The sequence below is a fragment of the Panthera uncia genome, chromosome D4 (assembly GCF_023721935.1).
Source record: "Panthera uncia isolate 11264 chromosome D4, Puncia_PCG_1.0, whole genome shotgun sequence".
Lineage (NCBI taxonomy): Eukaryota > Metazoa > Chordata > Mammalia > Carnivora > Felidae > Panthera > Panthera uncia.
In genome coordinates, this window is record NC_064807.1 from 74,161,492 (window position 1) to 74,183,434 (window position 21,943).

A 21,943-nucleotide genomic window follows, 5' to 3' on the forward strand; every position below is an offset into this window, starting at 1 on the left:
TGATGGGAAAATGTCTAATCAGTGTATAAGAATTATACCACCTAATCTGCTGATCAATCATAATATCACTAAAAGTAGTAAACCAGACAATTAAGTACCTTTGATACGATGCCAGAGGAAGCACACAGCATGGCCTGTATGCTGGCATTCCTTAGGTCCATGGATAAAATTTAAGAGTCTGTGAACTTGTTTAGGGGAAAAAAGACATCTTTATTTTAAGTATCCTATAAAGGCAATTTAGCATTTTCTTAAATTATGAATGAAGGCAACAAACTATAGTAGTGTACCACTTCCTATGATTTTGACAATCAAATTCACATATATTTCTATCACATTACAGTTTTTAAAAATACAGGTATTTCCAAATACTTACATTCAGTACTACTTAGAAATTATAAGTTATTAGACTCTCCACTACATCTTGTTGTTAATAAAGAAGCACACATAACATTACACTACTGACTTTTTTTTATATTTTGATAACTATATCTGATATCATGTCTTTCTTACATAGTTTCTATGAATTTAATTTTATGAATTTACAAACATGATTCTGATATAAGTGGGTCAGCAGTCTTCATTCATTCTACACAGTGGGTCCAATGGGACCAAAAAAAAAAAAAAGTGATGAATCGCTAGGAGAAAAGAACAAATTAACACAAAGAGGGAGCCATCAGCTAAATCTGCCAAGTAGACAATTCTAAAGAACATATGAGTCACTGTCTTTGACAAATAATGGCATGGGCAAAATTTTAGGTGTGACTGTTATAGACTAAAGGAGACCAAGTACAACATGTAGACATTTTGATCCTTATCTAAACACACTCATAAAAAAATAAAACTTATAAAAAAAGTTTTTTGAAGCATTTAAAGAATTTTGAATATGAACCGCTAGATGTGATAATGATGCTGAGATATTATGTTAAAAAATAATGGTCTGTTAGAGATACATACTGAGATATTTAAAGGAGGAATGATAGGATATCTGGGATTTGCTTTAAAAGATTCTAGCAACAAAAAACAAATTGGGATAGCTGAAGCAAAATCAGCAAACTATTGACAACAATAATTGCAGGGTGATGGGCACACAGGGACCCACTATACCATTTTCCCTCTTTGTGTGTGTACTTTTTCTCCATAAAACACAGAGAAAAAAAGGGCTGCCAGAGGATTACACAAAACCAGTAAATGCAATTATTGTTGGGGAGTAGAACGGGGAGGAATTTTTCACATCTACAGCATGTATTGTTTTGATGCTTTCTTCTAAATGCATTTTCATTTGTATTATGTTTAAAAGTGAAAAAAATAGCAACCAAATATTCCTACTTTTGTAAAAATAAATTAGAATAATGGTTAGCAATGACATGAGAAAAGTATATAAGGTAGAGATGGGTGGGGATAAGGGAAAGGAGATTGTCTCTGTCTGCTGCCGGCCAGTCTCACAGACTACCAATTGATGGAGTGGGCCAACGGTAGCCACCATAAAGAGAAAGGTGGATGAAATCCTGGAGCAACGATAACAGGAAATATGGAATGAGGTTGAGAGGTGGGACTTAGCAGGAATAAGGCCCATGGGAAATTTTCCAGCAACCCTCACTTAGCATTGAGTTGAGTTGAGGTTGATGACACCAAACAGGCAATGTTCTCTGAGCAAGCCTCCGAATGCTACCAACATTTATCAAGGATCTACTCAGTCAGTGACTACTGCTGACCTTTGACTATAGGCACTAGTTCAAACTATTAGAAAGTGGGTCTGGCCAATGCACATACATGTGTATGATATTAAAATAAAGCTTCAAAATTCTGAACCAACTATTTCCATATCAGTTCAAGAAAATTTAAAAAAATCCTCCCTCACAAGGACATTTATGCAGCCTTATTTGTGATGGTTAAATGTTTAACGATAGGCTTCTCAACTTGATGAAGTCTTACCTGGCCAGTTTGACAACCATGAGGGCCAAATACACACACACACACACACACACACACACACACACACACACATACATTTTTCAAACATTTCCCCATTTTAAGTAAATATGAAAACTTACATTTATTAGAAAAACACTTGTTGGATACCCAATAAAGTCATAAGTATACATTAAAAGAGAACCTTGTAAATGAACCTTGTAAATTTATAGGAACATAACCAATATAATGGTTATATTAAGGTGTTGAATAAAGTTGACTCTTTGTATATGCTCTTTTATGCTATAAATTTAAATTGAATTCAAATGTCTATTGAGCACTTACCATGTACTGGGTGAAGGTCAGACTGAGAAATACACAGGTATTGAGTATGGCATATGTAGATGAGAGTCAGAGTTTCAGCAGAAAGTAGGCTAATGACAGGCAGTCAGACAGATGGTAGATACATAAACAGAATAAGAGATTGAGGGAGGGAGGAAAGGATGAAACCTCTAAAATGGCCTGCAATGATCTCATGTCCTTGATATGCACTGCCTATTATAATCTCTTCCACTTGGGTAAATTGCTTTCAACCAACAGAATATGGCAGTTGGGGATGTCGCTTCTGTGATTAGGTTACGAAAGACTGCGACTCTTGTCTTGCTCAGACCCTCTCTTGATTTGATGAAACAGACTCTCATGGAGCAGCTCACGTGTCAAGTACTATCAGAAACCTCCAGCCAAATGGCAGCAAAGAATGGAGACCCTCAGTCCAACAACCCTTAAGGAATTGAATCCTGCCATCAACTACATAAACGATCTTGGAAATGATCCTTCCCCAGTCAAACCCCAGCCCTAGCTGATAACTACACTGTAGTCTTATGAGAGACTGTAAAGCAGGGATCTAGCTAAGCTGTGCTCAGATTCCTGACTCACAGAGACTGTGGAGTAAGAAGTGTGTTGTTTTAAGCCACAACACTTCAGGGTAATTTATTATTCAGTGATACATAAGTGATAGAGATAGACAGATATAACTTTATTCTATCATTTCATGGAAATTCTAGCAATTTTAAACTTCTAGGATCAAACAAATTTGGTTAGGATAAAGTAGAGTTTTAACTCCTCCCATTTTCTCCTTTGTATTCTATAAACACAAACTCCTCTTCCTCCTCAGAATTCATTGGTAATAAGAGATGAAGGGGAAAATATTTTGTCAAAAATACTATAGATCACATTAATGATAATAATGGCTCTAGTAGCCAACATTCACAGAGCACTTACTCTTTACCAGGCTGTGCTTTAAAAACCTGGGCTCTGTTAAGTCATCCAACATTCAAACATTCCTATAGGTCGAGAACTAATAGTCCCGTTTTGCAGAGGTGGAAAGTAAAGTACAGAGAGGCTAAACACCTTTTCTTTTTTTTATTTGAGTGTGACAATGAGCTAGGTTGTTTTTTTTTTTTTTTCGTATAGCAATTTTTATTTATGTATATTTATACTTACTTCCAAGGATTTTTTATTTTTATTTTTTCATCATGATAAATGTACTCTTTAATCCCCATCACCATTTCACCGATCCCCCCACCCACCTCCCAAACCTACCAAACCATCAGTTTGTTCTCTGTAGTTAAGAGTCTGTTTCTTGGTTTGTTGCCCTCTCTCTCTCTCTCTCTCTCTCTCTCTCTCTCTCTCTCCCCTTTTATCTTCAATGTCATTTGTTTTGTTCAAAGTAAATTTTACAAGATTCCACAGCTTGTCAGTTGCAGTAAGTTACCAAGCTTCACCTCAAATCACCTTTTGCTCAAAATAACTTTCCAGGTAGGGGGGACTGGGGTTCCAAACAGGTCTGACTCCAAAGCCCCTTTCTCTTTCTACTACACAAGGGTGGACTTAATAAAAAAACAAACAAAAACAAACAAACAAACAAAAAAACACCTTGTTTATAAAAAGCGCAATAAATTACACATTACTACAAGACAGGCAATATCCTAAAATGTAAATGTTTAACATCTAATATTTCTCATTTTGCCCCCCAAAATCCTATGGGTTAGCTACTGTTATTCTCATCATTAGGAAAATAAAAAAGACGTTAAACTAGAAATCTTAGCAAATGGAGAAAATAGTGCTTATCTGATTGGGTGATGCTATCGGTTGAACTGCGTCCCCCAGAAAGATAGGTTGATAGCCTATACGTCAGAATGAGATTTTATTTGGAAATAAGGTCATTGCTGATGTGATTAGTTAAGATAAGATCATACTGAAGTTTTAATTAGGTAAGATGGTGGTCACACTTAATCTGACTGCTGTCCTTACAAGAAGACTGCGACACACCCAACGAGATGAAGAGAATGACACGTGAACATGGAAACATACACAGAGAAAATGACCACAACAAGATGGAGGCGGGTATTGGAGTTACGCTACCACAAGCCAAGGGATGCCTGTGGCCACCAGAAGCTGGAAGGGGAAACGAAGCATCCTCCCTCAGAGACTTCAGAGAAAGCGTGGTCCCACTAACACCTGGATGTCAGATTTCTAGCTTCCAGAACTGTGAAAGGATAAATTTCTCTTGTTTTAAGCCACCCAGTTTGTGATACTTTGTTATGACAGCCCTAGAAAACGGATACAGGTAGTTTAAAAGTTAAATGAAAAAAAGATTATGGTGAAATGCTGAATAAAGAGTAAAGTACTCCACAAAGAGTATTTTAGAAACGTCTCTGTGTATGAGGAATGCTAATATTGTGCCAGAGTACGCAAAGCCACGGAATTAAAATGAGTGCCTTTTCCCAGGGTATTTATTTTACTCTGAGATTTTTGAGGGAAGTGTGGTAATTAATTTCACTGGTAAGTAATTTAAACATTAAAAAAAAAAAAAAGCACAGCCAAACATTTTTTTTTTTTAAATGAGGAGAGAAAGGGTTTTTCATTGTTGTAGTTGTTGTTCCTTAAAGGCATGCTTGGATGATATCTCTAGACTGTCAGAGGAGTGCAACCAGCTCCTCTCACTGGGGAAACATCAGAATAAAAACATGATGAGTCCTGAATGGAGACTTTGGGTTGGGAACTGTGGTTTTAGGCAAACAGAGTGATAACTCCCATCTGGTCTGAGAAGAGGGTATAGGTGAGGTCTTAAGGTTGGGAACAAACTATTTGACGGCAGCCCTCCCATCTCCCCAGCCTCTAACATGGGGGGCTGATAGAAGTACTCCCCAGTTCCCTATCCAGAAAGGTTTCTTGCCATCCTGGTGAAACAGGCCACTCCGACTCTCCAACATGGCAGAAACTCAGGACAGAGGGCAATTCCTGCTGTTCCCTGGCATTGTTGCCCAGAAGAGCTCATCGGAGTGTCTTTGTCTTGACAGGATCATGCTCTGTGGTCAGAATAATAGCCACGATTTGCCCCACGATCCTTGAATTCCTAAGCATTGTCATCTCTCCTTCTCTTTTGATTCTTATGAATAATCCTCAATAAAATAGAAAGCTAGCTCCCATCATAAAATGTGAGTAGTCTTTGTATGGTGGTTCAGAGCAGGTCCATGGGCCTAACTGGCCTCGGTTTGTATCTCAGTCCTGTCACTTCCTAGGAGGCTAAGGTAGGCAAGCAAGTTAGTCCCGCTGAGTCTCAGATGCCTCTCTGTAAGATGGACCTACTAATCTCTACTTGAATCATTGCTGTGGCAATTGTGATATGTGACTGTAACTACGAAGTGTTTGGTATATTGCTGATGTTCGAAAAATGGTCCCCTTATACTCAACTGACTCCCTGAGTCATTCTGCAGCTTGAGTAAGTGTAGGTCAGACAGGAAATGCAGTTCGCTTAAAATCACATTTCTGAGTCTCACTCACTCAGCAACTCTTATGTGCTGGGCACTGTGCTAACAGATGCAAGCATTCCTCCTCCCTTGGCCCTGGAAGGTTCTGTTGCACCTGCTGGCTGACTGCCAGTTTTGAGCAAAATCTGCCCCAGGGCCCTTCAGTCCCCAGCTGGGCTCCCTCTTCAGTCCACTCCTGACTCAACTTTTTCCTGGTCTGTCTGGTCAAAACCCTGGGTAGCTATGAACTGCAAATATATCCTTGAGGTCTAAATAGCTTCTGAACTCTATGTCAATCCAGGCATCCAGCCCCAGGTCTGTTCAAAGCATGCTGTGAGTATGCCAACTCAGTCTCCCTTTGCCCTCAATATTTGAAATGCTGGGCACTAGGGCTTCTGAGAGCAGCTGTCTAAAGACTGTAAGAGCTAATTATATTTTTAAAAAAATACTCTTAATTAAGTGCAAACGACTATGTATTCATAATTTTGGTTAATCCTCATAGCAAAACGTATGTCCATTTAGAAATAAAGAAATGGGCCAAGAGGTTAAGCAAGATTATTAGGGTGGGTTCTCATCTAGTCTTGGGTCCCAATCTCTGTTTTATCCTTGTGAACACGTGGCCTTACTGTGTAACCATCTGGGTGTCAGTTGCTTATCTAACAGGGTGGTTATGAGAATTAAGGGACTACGCATGGGAAGTGCTTAGCTGCAGCCAGACACCAAGTGCTCAGAGGTGGTAGCTGAGTTCTTGTTTCCGTTGTATTATCATTGTGCAGGGTCATATACCTACGTGGTATTTCCAATTCAGGACCATGCAACCTCACCCCCTGTCCCTGCGCCTACACTGTACCACGTGGTCTGCTGCACCAGCAGGTACTGGACCTGGAACTGCCTCAGGGGCCACAGGTGCTCAGCAGCCCTAGGCCTGACTGGCTGTACTGTGGGCTTCCTGGAGGGCGCTTTGCGTTGCAGGGGCAGCAGGTGCAGAGCGCGGTCCCCTATATACCTCTGTTGCGGCCTCCCCACCGAGCAAGGCAAAGACTCCTCTCCCTTGAGCACTAGGTCCATCGCATGAACTAGAGTCTAGGCAGCCGCGTGTCCCAGGGAGAAACACGGAGCCCCAGAAACTTGCTCTGTAAGCGAGTCCAGCCTCCGCGCCCGCCCCCGGGGGAAGCTGTACTCTTCTCCTGGTCACTCCCTCACAGGCGCTGGCCGCACTTCCGAGACGCCCTTCTGCCAGGAGCCCAGGCTCTGCTGAGGCCCGTTCCTGGACGTCACGGGTCAGCGAAGCGGGTAACGCACATATTGGAATCAGACACGAGTTCTGACTTAGCTCCGGACTCGCTGAGGGAACCTGGGCGGGCCGCTTTCATCTCAGTTTCCCTGTCCGCTCAAGGGGGGACACAAAGCGGACGCGCGCGTTCCTAGGTCCCCACGTTCCCAGCTGGGAGCTAGCTTCTACTCCGCCCCTGAGCTACGGACGCTCGGGTCCGTGTGACTACAAGCCCCAGCATGCCCCGGGGGCGGGGCGCAGTGACGGACAGACGGCTATGCGAATTAGCGCCCGCCAAGGGGCGCGCGGCGGCGCGTGCGCAGAGGGCGGCGGGCGGGTGGGCTGGCGGCGGTGGACGCGTTGGAGCCGCGGGCGGTCAGGTAAGGGGCGGGAAGGAGGGTCCGGGACTGGGGACCGTGGCCTGAGTCGCGGGCCGTGGCTTAGCGGCGGGGCGGGGGGCCGCGCTGGCGTGCAGCGGCCGGCCCACGCCCGACTGGCAGGGTCTGCGGACCGGATCTGGGGGGCAGGACCAGGGTGGGGGTGGGGCTGCGAGGGACAGGCTCGGGAGGGATCCGAAGGGGCAGAGGAGCTCAGAGGAGATGCAGATCCGCTGGGAGGGGAGCGAGGGCCTCTCTCAGAATACCCAGTGCAGCATCTCGGGAGGCCTGAGGTAATGTGGGGGTCCTCGAGGAAAGAGGGGTGCAGCATCTGGGAGATGGGAGGGCATCTGAAGGCCCTGGAGGCATCGGGGGTGCAGAATTTCGGAAATAAAAAGGAACTGGGGGGCTCTGATGAGGTTTGGGGTGCCGCATCTCAGGAGGTTTGAGGCAGTCTGGGGTCACCATGCATTTGAGGGGCCAAAACCTGAGATCAGAGAGAGCAGGGCCTGGGGAGGAAGCGTTTTCCAGATGAGATCTGGGGAAAATTGAGGGCGTGAGTTCTTGGGGGAATCAGTGGGAGGCAGTGTCTTGTTAGCAAGGAGAGATCAAGCTGAGGTTTGAAGGCAGCACATGACATGGGGTGGATAAAAGGGGAAGGAACCAGGTTTGAGGCCGGCAGACTGCCTGATGGAATGCAGGAGTTGGGGGCTCAGATTGAGGCGGGGCACAGAAGTCTGGGGTGTGCAGTTGGGATGCTATGCTGGGATGCAGGACTGAAGGCTGCAGCGATTTGGAAACAGATGAAAGGATCTATGTCAGAGGCATTTGGGGCACATGAGTAAAGAATTGGTAAGGGCTGCAATACAGAGCCCAAAAGGCTGAATTGTCTGTTGTAAGACGGTTGGGATTTAGGGAGGGTTGAGGAGACAGGCTGGAGACATACTAACTGGGTTATAGAATGAAAGGGCTCTAAGGACCCTGAATAGGTTTATGGATTGGTGTCTCGGGCTGCTAAAGGAATTTTCCTGAAGTCTGCATGGGAGGCAAAGGGAGTACTATACTAGAGTCCCAAGGCCCTGGGGGGGTAGTGTGTGAGAGTGGACTTGAGTGTGTGGAGTTTAGCAGAGTTCAGGGGTTCAGCAGCGGAGTCAGAAATCTTCAGGGATCAGGACTCCTGAAGGAGCCTGACTCTCCACGGGAGGGGCAAAATCCCCCTCCCTCCCTAACCAGAGATTGCTTATCACAGGGCAACTATGGCACTGCCAGTAACTCTGAACCCAGCCTGGGCTGCTGCAAGGGGTAGGCTTGGGAGGAGGAGGAGACAGTGGTTAAAGGAGGCGGAAAGCAGGAAACCGTTCAAGGTCATCTGCCTAAGTATTCCTTCCCCTGCCCCTCCGAGCTGTGATTGCAGATAGTATGGGAGACCTCCAGGGGATGAGTAGAACAAGACCTCAGGCCTTACCGTCCTTATCAGTTACATAAGTAGACTGAATTAATCCTGAATAAGGTCCACTACAGCTCCAAGAGGCAGTGACTCTGTGAGTGAGGTGTTTGGGCTGGAAAAGAATGACAGGAAGAGGGGAACACTGAGCATTTAGTCCTGCACCAGGTTCTAAAGAGAGGGTTCCTAATGAGACATGTGCAATACCTGGAAACGTTTTCGGCCCACACGGTTGGGGTACGGGGGACTACTGGCCTCCAGTAGGCAGACGCCAAGGAAACTGTTAAACATTGTACAGTGCACCGGTCAGCCCCCCACAACAAAGAATTATCTGGCCCAAAAATGTCAGCAGTGCCAAAGCTGAGGACCTCTGCACAGGAGTCAGATGTTCTGGATTCAAATCCTGGCTCTCTGTCTTCCCTCCTTTGTCATCTTGAATGAATTACTTAACCTCTCTGCGCTTGGCTCTTCATCTGTAAAATGGAATTGATCACAGGACGACATCATAGATGACCGTGAAGCTTCAGTGAGAGACACCAGAGTGCTTCGTGTCTGGTGCACAGCAAGCACGCAAAATTTAGTAATGTGTGATTTTTATATGTGCTTTCTTACTCAGTTTTCCTCACAGCACTAGTCAACAGGCCCTACCATATCCAGTTTTACACGTGAGGCAGCTAAGGCTTGGGAAGTGACTTGTTTAAGGTTCCATAACTAGGGTGGCAGAGCTAGGCTCATACTCAGATCTCTGTAGCCTGTAACCCTGCATATTCCCTCTTTCCTTGCTGGGGCCTGCTTAGTCTTACTGTCTCAGCCCCTTCCCCTCTAATGAAAGAACTGCCCATGAGTATTGCTGAATATCAAATTGCACTCGAAAGGGGACAAAACTATCTCAATTAGGTAGGGAGTAGCCCTGGACTTTGTTCTGGATTTGCTCTTAGACCAGGACCAGTGGGCAGATAAGGGGAGGAGCCTGAAGTTAGACGGGATGAGGTGCTAGGGACTGAAGGGTGAGGTGTGGAGGCCGCTGGCTTGAAAAAAACACTTCACAGCAGAGACTGAAGCCGAAGGCAGTCACGCTCTGGAAAGTAACTCCTGGTTCTAAATGATCTCTTGGGTTTCTTGCCCCTGGGACAGAGTAACAGCATTTGCTCTGTCAGCTCCAGGAGGACAAGCTACGGCACTGCTGAAGCCAGTTCAGGAACACAGTAGGACTGCATCAGAAGGCAAGAGATTTAGCTGGGATAGTCATACGCACCGCTATGGAAAACGTGATAGGAATTGAATCAGCCTGGGAATCAGAGGCTTCAAGTCCAAAATCCCTCCTCTGCTGCTAATTTACTAGGTGACCTTGGACAGACACTTCTTAGCAGCCTCAATCTATTAAAAATAAGAATAGCAACCATTTACTGTTTATTATGTGCATTGACTCAGTTAATCCTGCCAATGATCCTGCCAACATTGTAGATGTTATTCCATATTTTGTAGATGAGAAAACTAATAGGTTAAATGCTTTACCTAAGGCTTCATAGCACAGCGGGATGTGAGCCCAGGTCTGTCTGACTCCTAAGTTATATTATACTAGTTTCATTAGAATGGCTTCTCCAACATTTAAACCCTGTGCACCTGTGTCTGGAGAGTTTGGTAGTTAGGTTTACAAAGCCCTTTGGGTAGATCACTGTCCCTGCACACTGACATGCTGCCTCTGTGACAGTCCTTCCATTTTGTCCTTTTGGTATAACAATTTGATTTAAAAATCATTCCTAGGTGCCTTTACGAACCTCTCAGCCAAACTGCCTAGAGCCAGTGGTAGCCTCATCAGCTAGGGAACCGTAACGGATGTTTTGAGTTGATGTGGTTTTATGACTGGGAGTTAACACACCTGGATTTGAATCTCAGTTCTACTACCTACCAGCTTTGAGACTCTGTGTCCTTATTTATGAAGAGGAATAACAAACATGTATTTCACAGTGATTACGAGAATAGGAGATGATGTATAAAAGATGCCTGACATCCAATAAATGGTAGTTTTATAAGAGCACTTCTAAGAGGAAGGCATTGCTAGAAGGGAACTGAGGGTTGCTTTGCCAAATTTCAGTGACCCTAAGCAGCCCCTGCCAGTCTCCCCCCAACTCCCATCCCCTCCTCTACCTTTCCCAGGATCTGCTTCCTGATCCTTTCATCAAAAGCTCATGGTTAAGTGAACATGTGTTGTATGTAGATAAAGCAACTGGAAGAGGGGTGGGTGAGTTGAGATGAGTTGGAGGTCCTCTGAGAAAGGACTGTTGGTTTTTCCCATATTCAAGATTCTTTGTCACATTGGCAGCATTGGTATTAACCCAAACGTTTGTGGAAGATATAAGGGAATCTTTCCAGCGCCTGCTGTTTTAGAAGAGGAAGAAAAGTGTCTTTCCAGCAAACTCTATTATTGGTTTAACCTATTCTTGACATACTTTAGCTGAGGTTCCCTTTTCTACAAACATTTTCTTCTGAGTTGTTTTGTATGTCTCAGACTGGTACAGCTTTGGGGGGAAGTCATGCTTGTGTTTCCCTATAAGCTCCTACTTGTTGAGTTTCTCTTAGCTGTTGGCAGGTACCTTAAATGCCCTGTGTAAATAAACTTCAGACCCTCTTCCACACAAGATTAGGCAGGTGTCACGAGAGGACCTCCCTGACTTTGTTAAAATCGCTCCTGTTAGCACCTCCCAGAGAGCGACCATTGGGGGCCCGGAGATGGTTGTGTACTTGGTCAGCATTCCATTCAAACACAAGAGGAATACATACAGTTTAGAAAGGAAATGTGATAAGCCTTGCAAAACCACCCCCCTGCCAAACCAGAGGAGGGTGGCAGTGGAAGATGAACTTTTATGCTTTGTGAAAGGAAACGTAGTACTATTTTACATGTTTTCTGGTTTTTAGGTAAGTCGCTCTATTCATGTTTGGGTTTGTTCAAAATTATATCCCTAGTGTTTTTATGGGGCTAGACTCAGTGTGTGCTCAAGTAAAGATTTGTTTAATTAATTGCTTGAAGTTCTTCAGTTCTGCTGACGGCCTAAGCCCCCAAGGAGGTGACACATGTACGGCCTTTGGGCATCTCTAATCTTTTGATTCAGAGATCAGGTAAAAACTCTTTGGTGAAGGCTCAGAACTTTTACTTTTGAAACTTGAATATTTGGTATCTTCATACAGTATGCCTGTTGTAAAGTGCGTATTCTTTTCTTCTCATTGGCTGAGTAGTGGCTGCCCCTGCACTCTTATAAATACTGCACAGTTAATTGTATGCTTCCCTTGGTGCTATACTAAGTGTGTTATTCACATAATCCCATTTAATCTTTACAATAACCTTGTGAGGAAGCTACTGTTGTAAATCCCGTTTTCTTAGATAAACCAAGAACTAGAGAGGTTACTTAACTTGTCCAAGTCTCCACAGTGAGCAGTAGGGCCAGGATTGAAATCCAGAAAGCCTGATTCCTGAGCCCTCTTTCTTAGTCTGCATAATACTGGTCACCTCCAGTTCCTGTCTTTTAGTCCTCGTTCTGCCATATGATTAGCAAGTTCTCGATTTCTCTCTCCTGATCTCCGTTTACTCATCTATTTTACTCTTTGAGATCACTACTAATTCTAGCATTCCATGTTTAGTCCCGAGTAGAAGAAGCCTATTTTCTGGGCAAAAGAAGTTGTGAATTCATGTGGCAGTCAGTTTCTAGCATGAATACCTAGTGTCCTCAATCAAATTCTTTCAAAGCTGGCCAGTCTCTTTATTAATCTTCATGTGCTTTTATATGTCATGAAAAGAAAGACGTGTCATCCTTTGAAAATGTAGTTTATAAACTGAATGCTTGGTTTATACCAGTACAAGCTGTTGTTATTGTTAATACCATTGCTGGTTGTTACTAAAACTATGATAGATAGCAATTTTTCATTTCATACCTGCCGGTTTCCAGACTAGGCACTTCACATGCATTATCCTTAATTTCTTATTTTTTGTAAAGTAAGAAAACAAATTTGGTGAGGTTAAATAACTTACCTATTGTCCCACACCTTGAAAATGACAGTGCTGATTTGACCCCAGTTCTGTCTGACTTCAGGGTTCATGGGTTTCTGTTTGCTTTTTTGTTTTTTCCTGCTATCCTGGTTGTTTAAATCATGGACTGGGGAAAGCCTGGTGGTGCCAGAAACGGCTGGATTAGGCTAGGGTAGGACTGTAGAATTTTCCTGAGTCTTAAGGCAGCTGAAGCAAACACAGCTGAAGGGGTAGATTCTCACCTGAAGAGCTGGCCTGGTATCAGTAGGCAATGTGCAGTATTAATCATGAGATCAGAACAGTGATGGGAGAGTGCATGGGCTGAGGTGAGCAGTCAAGAGTTGAGAGTACAAAGACACAACAGGAAACATATTCAAGGTATCATGAAGTCAGACAACACTATTATAAAGAACGTGTTGGGGGTTCGTTCTGATTGGTTTTAGATTTTATAGCTCGCAGAAAATGGGCAGCTAACTTAGAGACTTGGGATGGTTAGACAGTTCCTGTCACCCATCTGGCCCTTTCATGGAAACTGAGTTTGAATTAACTTTCCATCTGAATCACTGTCAGTATTAACAGTAATGGTTAGATACACGCTTCTGGAGGAGAGGGAACGTATCTGCTTGTCACACAGAGCTCTGTGTCGGGCTAGGATCCTACTGAAGGCACTGTTCCCAGCTCCTAGAGATGGGAGACATAGTTTAGGCTTTTTCCAAGTCTGAGGTATATCCCTGATGCTTTAGTGATGGCAGCTCCAGCTTTCCTGGCAAAGCATGCCAGCATTAGAGTAGGAATCCTTGACATTCTCCTCTGCCTCAGAGAGCCTAGTGAAGCTGCAGGCAGCTGAGGTATTTTAGGATATGGATGTGGGCATAGTAAATTCATTTTTCAAAGTGGATGGCTTAGGGCGGTAAGAAGCTTTTTAATTGAAGGAGGTGGTATGACATTCCAGAAAGCTGGGGAAAGAATTTGCTAGTATTTTTACAGGTTGGCAGGTTTGTTTAATTAGCTGATCTGCAGTGCCAGCTTTGGGAAGAACAGATGTCCCTTGCATTGTAAGGTGACATGCTCTTGATCTAAACACCAAATGTTGCCCTCAGTCTGTTGTCCCAGATGATGGAAGAAGGGACCGAAGCTATTGGTTTAGAACTAAGGTTTGCATGGATTCTGAGTTGAGGTTTCTATCAGCATTTCTCAACTACTGTGCCCAGACCCATGGCATTTAAGAAGTCAGTATTAAGTTTCAGATATTCACTTGAGACCTTATAGGTTCATGATACGTGATAATGTGTCATTTTGTTGAGACGTAGATTTGAATCATAATGGTTTGCCAGGCTGCTGTGTGAGAGTGGGTCACCCAGATAATAAATCAATATAGCCCATTTTATAGAAGCTAAATACCGTAACAATAGTATTGTTCTTTCTTATTTGTGGAGAAAAGGATATGCTATAAGACAGCGTTTCCCAGAGTATGGTCTGGAGAACACTTGTTAACAAGTGTTATTACACCAGTGGCGGGGGGCGGGGGGGGGAAGCTTGAAGTAATTCTGGGTTAAGCAAAGTTAAAGGTTATCTGTACTGCATGGTTTCACCACGTGTGGGCTTTGTGACCCTGAGCCAGTGTTTCTGAGCCAGTGTTTCCTCATGGCAAAATGAGATAATAAAAACAGCACCTACTTTATAGGGGCATGAGGCAGATTAAATGAGATTAAGTATATGAAGCATCTAGTGTGGCATCCAGCACATAGAAGGTACTAGATGTATATTGGTTTCCCTTCCAGTAGAAGGGAAGTGGGATTTCAGAGAGGTTGGATTGCTTTTGGATACTGTGTGTGTCTGCTGTTGAGTACTTGTCAGATCGCGATGCAAAGCTAAATACGGGGAATTCTGTAATACGCATCTAGTACGCATCTCCGCATAGACGCCCTTTCTTCTGTATGCGTGGAGAAAGTTGATGGCATTTGCGGAGCTCTTCTCAGCTTGCTGCATTGTCCTTAAAACCCAGCTAACTTGCCCTCCTCTTCTCCTTGATGGCTGAGGATCTGCATTTCAGGACAGCACAGATGTGGCTGTAGAATTTGCATTTAAGAAGGGCTGCAATTTACCCACATGCCTCACCTTGCCAGATCTGTTCATTCTAATTTGGGGTATAAATACACAATGACGGAAGTCTCAGAGCACTGAGATCTCTGTTCTATTTCATGAGCATATGTGGATCAAGGTGGGTGGGAGTATTTATGGCGTGTACTTAGAGAAGCAGGGGGTGTTCCAGGCCAAAAATAAATGGTCTTGATAAGGCACTACTGGTTTTTAAATCACTGGGCTTGAGTCTTTGGTTATCTTAGCTCCACCACTTTCCTACTTCAATCTACTCATTTTAGTGATTGTACTTCTGGAATATTGCTCCCATGCATCTTCCTTCCATTTCCACCCCTTGCTGTCTAGTTCAGGCTCCCTATTACCTCCCCCAGGCGGTTTTGCAGCAGCTTCCAGACTAGGTTCTCCGCCTTTTCACCTACTCCATTCAAGCTCTGATCCTATCAGTTCTCTGCTTCAAAACATGCATTGCTTCACCATGCCCGTCAAAATGAAATCCAAAGGTCTCATTTCGGCTCTGAAGACTTCTTATAATTATTCTCATAATCACGCCAGTTACTTTAATCTACCTACATTCTCCCCACAGTTTTAACCTTAAGGATGAGAGAAAATAGAACTAAAATTTATCTAAGACTTTTTTGGTGCTAAGCCAAAACTTAGCATTTCATACACTGCCTATATCATCTCATGTAATCCTCGTGTTGACCTTGTGAAGGCGGTATTATTTCATTGTACAAATGAGGAAACAAATGTATACAGGCAACAGGTTCTCCTAATACCCTGAAGTTCTTGCTCTTCCCCTTGCCTTCTAACCTTTGTTAAGACTGCCCTTTGTCTGGTACTCCCTTTCTCCCATCTCTACGTATCTGTGCACCCTTCCAGAGCCCTATCCAGTGCCATCCCCAGCCCCTACTGAAAATTCTATTTCCCTTCAAATTAGAGTAGATGCCTCATAGCCTCCATCTAACTGAGTTTATGTCTTATTTATGATACTGCTTTCTGCCTTGGCTATTTTTTGCCTATATGTCTTGTCCCCTTTCCTAAAGTTTGAGATCTGAAGGGCAGGATTTCTATCCTGAAAACCTAGTATAGTACAGCACGTGGTACCTAGTCCTAGTTGGGTGGATTGGTGAGTAGATAGGGGAATAGATGCATGAAAAATACATGTATTTCCCGACCTAATGTTTTACGGATCACTTGAATTTTCTGTTTCCCTGTATGCTTCCCAGGACCCCGAATGTGACATGGTGAACTCTATATAACATAATAAAACAGGCTCCATGATTTTGGTCACATAGTTTTCTTTGCCTAAAATGCCTTTATCCCACAAGGCCTTGTTTCTTTCCAGACCTGTCACAGAAGTGACACTGTTTCTGGGAAGCCCTTCCCAGTTCCTCTGGGAACTGTTACTCCGTCTACCGTGCACCCACAGAACTTTGTGTGTAGTCCTTTCCTATAATTTTCTTAGGCTTTTCCCCTAATATAAATGGAGTTGTAGATGTCAGTGATCGGTAACATTAATCAGGCATGATGCTGGCCACGGGCTGTGCTAAGTGCGTCGTAGTCATCATGTTGCTTAACCCTTCGAAAACTCATATAAAGTAGATACTGTTATTACTTCAATTTTATAGATGGGTGATGGGGAAACCGAGCTTTGGGAAGTTTAGGCCACCTCCTTAAGGTCACACAACTAAGTATCAGAGACTCGAGAACCTGAATTCTCACCTACTATGCAGTGCTGCATCTGTTCCATTTCCCTGTGTATCACGGTCACCTAACAGACTTCAACAAGTATTTGTTAAACACGTCAGTGGCTGGATGAGAGATTGTAGCTGTTCTCTGGATGTTTCTTGAGTGAATTAGTTCATGCAGGCAGTGCAGTAATGGCTTCTTATTCTTATTAGCAGGCTTTGACCCTCTGGAGCATGAATGCCAAGCTGTTCGGTCCTGGGCTGTGTTAGCAGGCCCCTCAGAGGAAGTGCGATGGCCGCAGCAGCGGCTGCGTCTCACCTGAACCTGGATGCCCTCCGGGAAGTGCTGGAATGCCCCATCTGCATGGAGTCCTTCACAGAGGAGCAGCTGCGGCCCAAGCTCCTGCACTGTGGCCACACCATCTGCCGCCAGTGCCTGGAGAAGCTCCTGGCCAGTAGCATCAACGGTGTGCGCTGTCCCTTCTGCAGCAAGATTACCCGCATCACCAGCCTCACCCAGTTGACGGACAACCTGACTGTGCTGAAGATCATTGACACGGCGGGGCTCAGTGAGGCCGTGGGGCTGCTCATGTGCCGGTCCTGTGGGCGGCGGCTGCCCCGGCAGTTCTGCAGGAGCTGCGGCCTGGTGCTGTGTGAGCCCTGCCGGGAGGCTGACCACCAGCCCCCTGGCCACTGTACGCTCCCCGTCAAAGAGGCGGCCGAGGAGCGGCGCCACGACTTCGGAGAGAAGCTGGCCCGTCTGCGGGAGCTCATGGGGGAGCTGCAGCGGCGGAAGGTAGCCTTGGAAGGGGTCTCCAAGGACCTCCAGGCCAGGTATAAAGCAGTGCTCCAGGAGTACGGGCACGAGGAGCGCAGGGTCCAGGAAGAGCTGGCCCGCTCTCGGAAGTTCTTCACGGGCTCTCTGGCCGAGGTGGAGAAGTCCAACAGTCAGGTGGTGGAGGAGCAGAGTTACCTGCTTAACATTGCCGAGGTGCAGGCCGTGTCTCGCTGTGACTACTTCCTGGCCAAGATCAAGCAGGCGGACGTCGCGCTCCTGGAGGAGACCGCGGACGAGGAGGAGCCGGAGCTCACGGCCAGCCTGCCCCGTGAGCTTACCCTACAGGACGTGGAGCTGCTTAAGGTGGGCCACGTCGGCCCCCTCCAAATCGGGCAGGCTGTTAAGAAGCCCCGGACCGTCAACATGGAAGACTCCTGGGCCATGGAGGCGGCAGCCTCTGCCGCCTCCACCTCTGTTACGTTCAGAGAGATGGACGTGAGCCCTGAGGAAGTGGTTGCCAGCCCGAGGGCCTCGCCTGCGAAGCAGCGGGGCTCCGAGCCAGCCGCCAACATCCAGCAGTGCCTCTTCCTCAAGAAGATGGGGGCCAAAGGCAGCACGCCAGGCATGTTCAACCTCCCGGTGAGTCTCTACGTGACCGGTCAGGGCGAGGTGCTGGTTGCCGACCGAGGCAACTACCGAATCCAAGTGTTCACTCGCAAAGGCTTTTTGAAGGAGATCCGCCGCAGCCCCAGTGGCATTGACAGCTTTGTGCTGAGCTTCCTTGGGGCTGATCTGCCCAACCTCACGCCTCTCTCAGTGGCCATGAACTGCCAGGGGCTGATTGGTGTGACTGACAGCTATGACAACTCCCTCAAGGTATACACCTTGGATGGCCACTGCGTGGCCTGTCACCGGAGCCAGCTGAGCAAACCCTGGGGCATCACAGCCCTTCCATCTGGCCAGTTCGTGGTAACTGATGTGGAAGGTGGAAAGCTCTGGTGCTTCACTGTTGACCGGGGGGCAGGGGTGGTCAAATACAGCTGCCTCTGTAGTGCCGTGCGGCCCAAGTTTGTCACCTGCGACGCCGAGGGCACCGTCTACTTCACGCAGGGCTTGGGCCTCAATCTGGAGAATCGGCAGAACGAGCACCACCTGGAGGGCGGCTTCTCCATTGGCTCTGTGGGCCCCGATGGGCAGCTGGGTCGCCAGATTAGCCACTTTTTCTCAGAGAATGAGGATTTCCGCTGCATTGCCGGCATGTGTGTGGATGCTCGTGGCGATCTCATTGTGGCCGATAGCAGTCGAAAGGAAATTCTCCACTTTCCCAAGGGCGGGGGCTATAGTGTGCTCATTCGAGAGGGGCTCACGTGTCCAGTGGGCATCGCCCTCACTCCTAAAGGGCAGCTGTTGGTCTTGGACTGTTGGGATCACTGCATCAAGATCTATAGCTACCATCTGAGAAGATACTCCACCCCTTAGGGGATAAGAGAGAACAGGTTCTTCTCCCCAGCCAGCTCCCTACCCAACCCCCACCCCCACCCCCACCCTTATTCCTGGGTTATTGGTGGTATTGTAGAGTGCGCTTGGCCTAGGTCTTCATTCCCGCTGGCTAATCTTAGAATTTTAGAAGCTCTGTCTTTTAGTAGTTCTTTTGTTTCTGTTTCTGTTTGTTTCTTTCTGCATTATTTTCTTCCTAAATTTAGAGCTTTAACATGCATTGCCCCAAATAAGACATATGATATGGGGTTAACTGAAGTTTGATTAGAATTTAGGCACTTCTGAGGCTTCAGTAGAGAGCCTCCTGCCCCTGTATTTGAAATTTGCCCTTATACTGAATCCTTGTTGATTTCCCTCTTTTGGCCTCGTTAACCCCGGTCCCATATTTCCCTCCTATTATAATGTGTTTCATCTGTGATACTTTCTCTTCAGCTCTGCTGTATTTAGTGTGCATGCTCCATCTTTCGTTTCAGACATCGCAGCCCTGGGGCATGATGTCTCAGGTCTCTTCACCTTTACCAGAGTGAAATCTCACTCATTTAGTGCCACCAAGAGACACACACACAGTCCCTTTGGACCTCTCGGCTCTGGAGGTTTTGTGCCATCTTGGATTGGTCTCTAATTGCAGATGTGACAGAGGATGTATTGACCCTAGTTGGTTGGTATGGAAGACTTCAGCCTGGAAATTGCTCGCCTTTTATAGGAGCATATAGACTGGAATTATTTCAAAGCACAGAAAGATGGGAATAAACAAACACAAATGCTAATATAGTCAGTAAACACTCTTGGAGAGTCTCTAGAGTTCATCATTTTTCATATTACCTCTCTCCACTGACCTGTGCTAAGAGTTGTCTGCAGAATTGTACAACACAGGCCAGGGCCAGCAGAGTGGAGATGTGGGCACATCACATTTTCATTACTAAGACAAAACTGTTGGGTCTTTATTCTGTATTTTCCTCAAGTGACGGCACAATATTTGGTTTTGAGATTTATTTCCATTCCTCTATCAGAATTAAATAATTGATAACTGTTTCTTCATCGCTGGTGTTCATGTCTTTTAATTAAATATGGGATTTGGGAGATGGAGAGAGAGAAGTTGTACCACACTGCTTTGCTTCCATATCTGACACTGCATTCTTTGAGAGCGTTAGGATCTACCCCAGCCCAAAATCAGCCTAAGGCACCATTATGTAAAAATGATCCAAATCTTACTCTCACCCACAGGTATACAGAATCAGCCCCCAAGGTTGATAGAGCCACCAGCGCTCTGTTAGGAAATGAGCCTCTACCATTTGCGTTATCCTTATAATTACAGTTCAAAAACGGAAGAAGTCTTGTCTTTAAAAAGACCAAAACTGGATAAGGGAAATCGTGACAAGGCTTCTCAGGCTTTGTTTTTGCTAAGCAGCATGTTTTGCTCGTAGATGCAGGGCCAAAGAGCTATCACCCTGCTTTTCAAAGAAACAAAATTTGCTGAGCTGGGCTACTCAAAATTGTTTTTTGTTGTTTTTTGTTTGTTTTTGTTTGTGTTTGTTGTTTGGTGGTAGCGTTGCTTTTTTGGCTTCTGTTGTAATAGCTGCCAAAGAATAGGAAAGGAAATAATTGGTAGGATGTTGAATTAGTTCTTGTGCTTTTCACCTGGAGAAAGCCCCGTGTTCTGATTATGAAATTGCATCCAATTTCCAAAGATCGTAGAATTGAAAAGAAACTGATCCAATTAAAAGTGCATCACAAATGGCTCCAGTAGTTATCAGACCCACTTTCTCTGTGATAGCACCTGGCAGTAGGAGGTCTGTCTTTGCTGTCAGTGGGGGGCTTGCTGAGGCAATAACAGTGGTCGAGGCCTCTGGCACAGGGTCTGCAGCACAGAAACGTACATTGTGGGCTGGCTTGACGTAAATGGGCCAGAAACCCTGTAGCTGCCGATGCTTTTGGAGACAAGTGCTATCACCAGTGCTGTTCAGCACTTAGGGCTTCCCGTTGCTGAACTACGCTCATGCCGTGGTCCTCAAGTACGGCAGGCACCTGCTGACTCCGAATGGGTGGGAAATGGACGCCTCCTGAAGAGTTTTTTCTTTGATGTGAATATTTCAGGCTGTGCTTAGTCCAATCAATTTTCAATTACCTACCGTGTTGACTCAATCACATACGTAGTCCATCCCCAGGACACCGTTTTCCTCAGTTATAGCAGTTTCTGTTTGTTGTTTGTTTTTTGTTTTTAAGCAACAGTGCCCTTAGTTGAGTAGCCTCACATGCAAGTCAATCATGTCAAGTAGATCACCCCTGCTCTGGGTGAAGCAGGTTTGTGGGCCTGGAGAAGAGGCTTTATTTATCCCCTCGTCTAACCTCCTGTTTATTCTTAACAAAACTCTTGCGAATCTACAGAACACTTTCTGAAAACCATTGCTAATCTTCCATGTGGCCATGGACAAGCCATTTCACCTTTCCCCTTCTGGAAAATGATGGAAATGATTCTTCACAGGAAGGGTGTAAAATACGAGACAATGGATGCAAAACTACTTGGATGTAGTCCTCGGCGTACTCAACAGGTGACAGCTGTTCCTGTCTTCCCTGAGTGGCATGAGGTGGTCCAACCACTCCAAACTATACTTTCCCTCTTTCCTATTTTATGGGTTCCTAATTGGCAGCCACAACTTTTCTCAGGCATTTCCTCTCCTGGTCACCTGTTCCTTTCTATTATCACTCTCCCTATTTCATGTGTCTATTATTGTATAAATTGCTGTGAGCACATAGCATGGTCCCTAACACAAAATATATCCTCAGTTATTTAATTGGCTGCTGTTTACTTGCTAATGATGATAGGTCTCCAGTAACCTTCGTCTTCTTAACGTAGTAGCCCCCTCACGTTGGACAAAACGGTATTCTTAGGCAACAGATTACTTACAGGTTAGTTAAGTCCCTGCCTCCCTTTATCATTCTGAGTAATCAACTTAGAAATTAAGGTTTTAGAGCAATGATTCATTCAGTATTTCTTGAGTACCTACTGTGGGCCAGGCACTATGGGAAGTGTTCAGAAAAGAAAAA

General features: G+C 45.3%; 2 protein-coding genes across 2 annotated transcripts in view; one reads left to right on the plus strand and one right to left on the minus strand.

Annotated features, from left to right (window-relative positions):
• LOC125920717 (astrotactin-2) overlaps positions 1 to 21,943 on the minus strand; it is a 243,710-nt gene that overhangs the window by 197,560 nt on the left and 24,207 nt on the right. The window lies entirely within an intron of this gene.
• Positions 7,264 to 19,936, plus strand: TRIM32 (tripartite motif containing 32). Its single transcript, XM_049627830.1, has 2 exons — positions 7,264 to 7,373; positions 16,840 to 19,936. Exon 2 carries the CDS (start codon positions 16,862 to 16,864, stop codon positions 18,878 to 18,880), a length of 2,019 nt encoding a protein of 672 aa, XP_049483787.1. The 5' UTR covers positions 7,264 to 7,373; positions 16,840 to 16,861; the 3' UTR covers positions 18,881 to 19,936.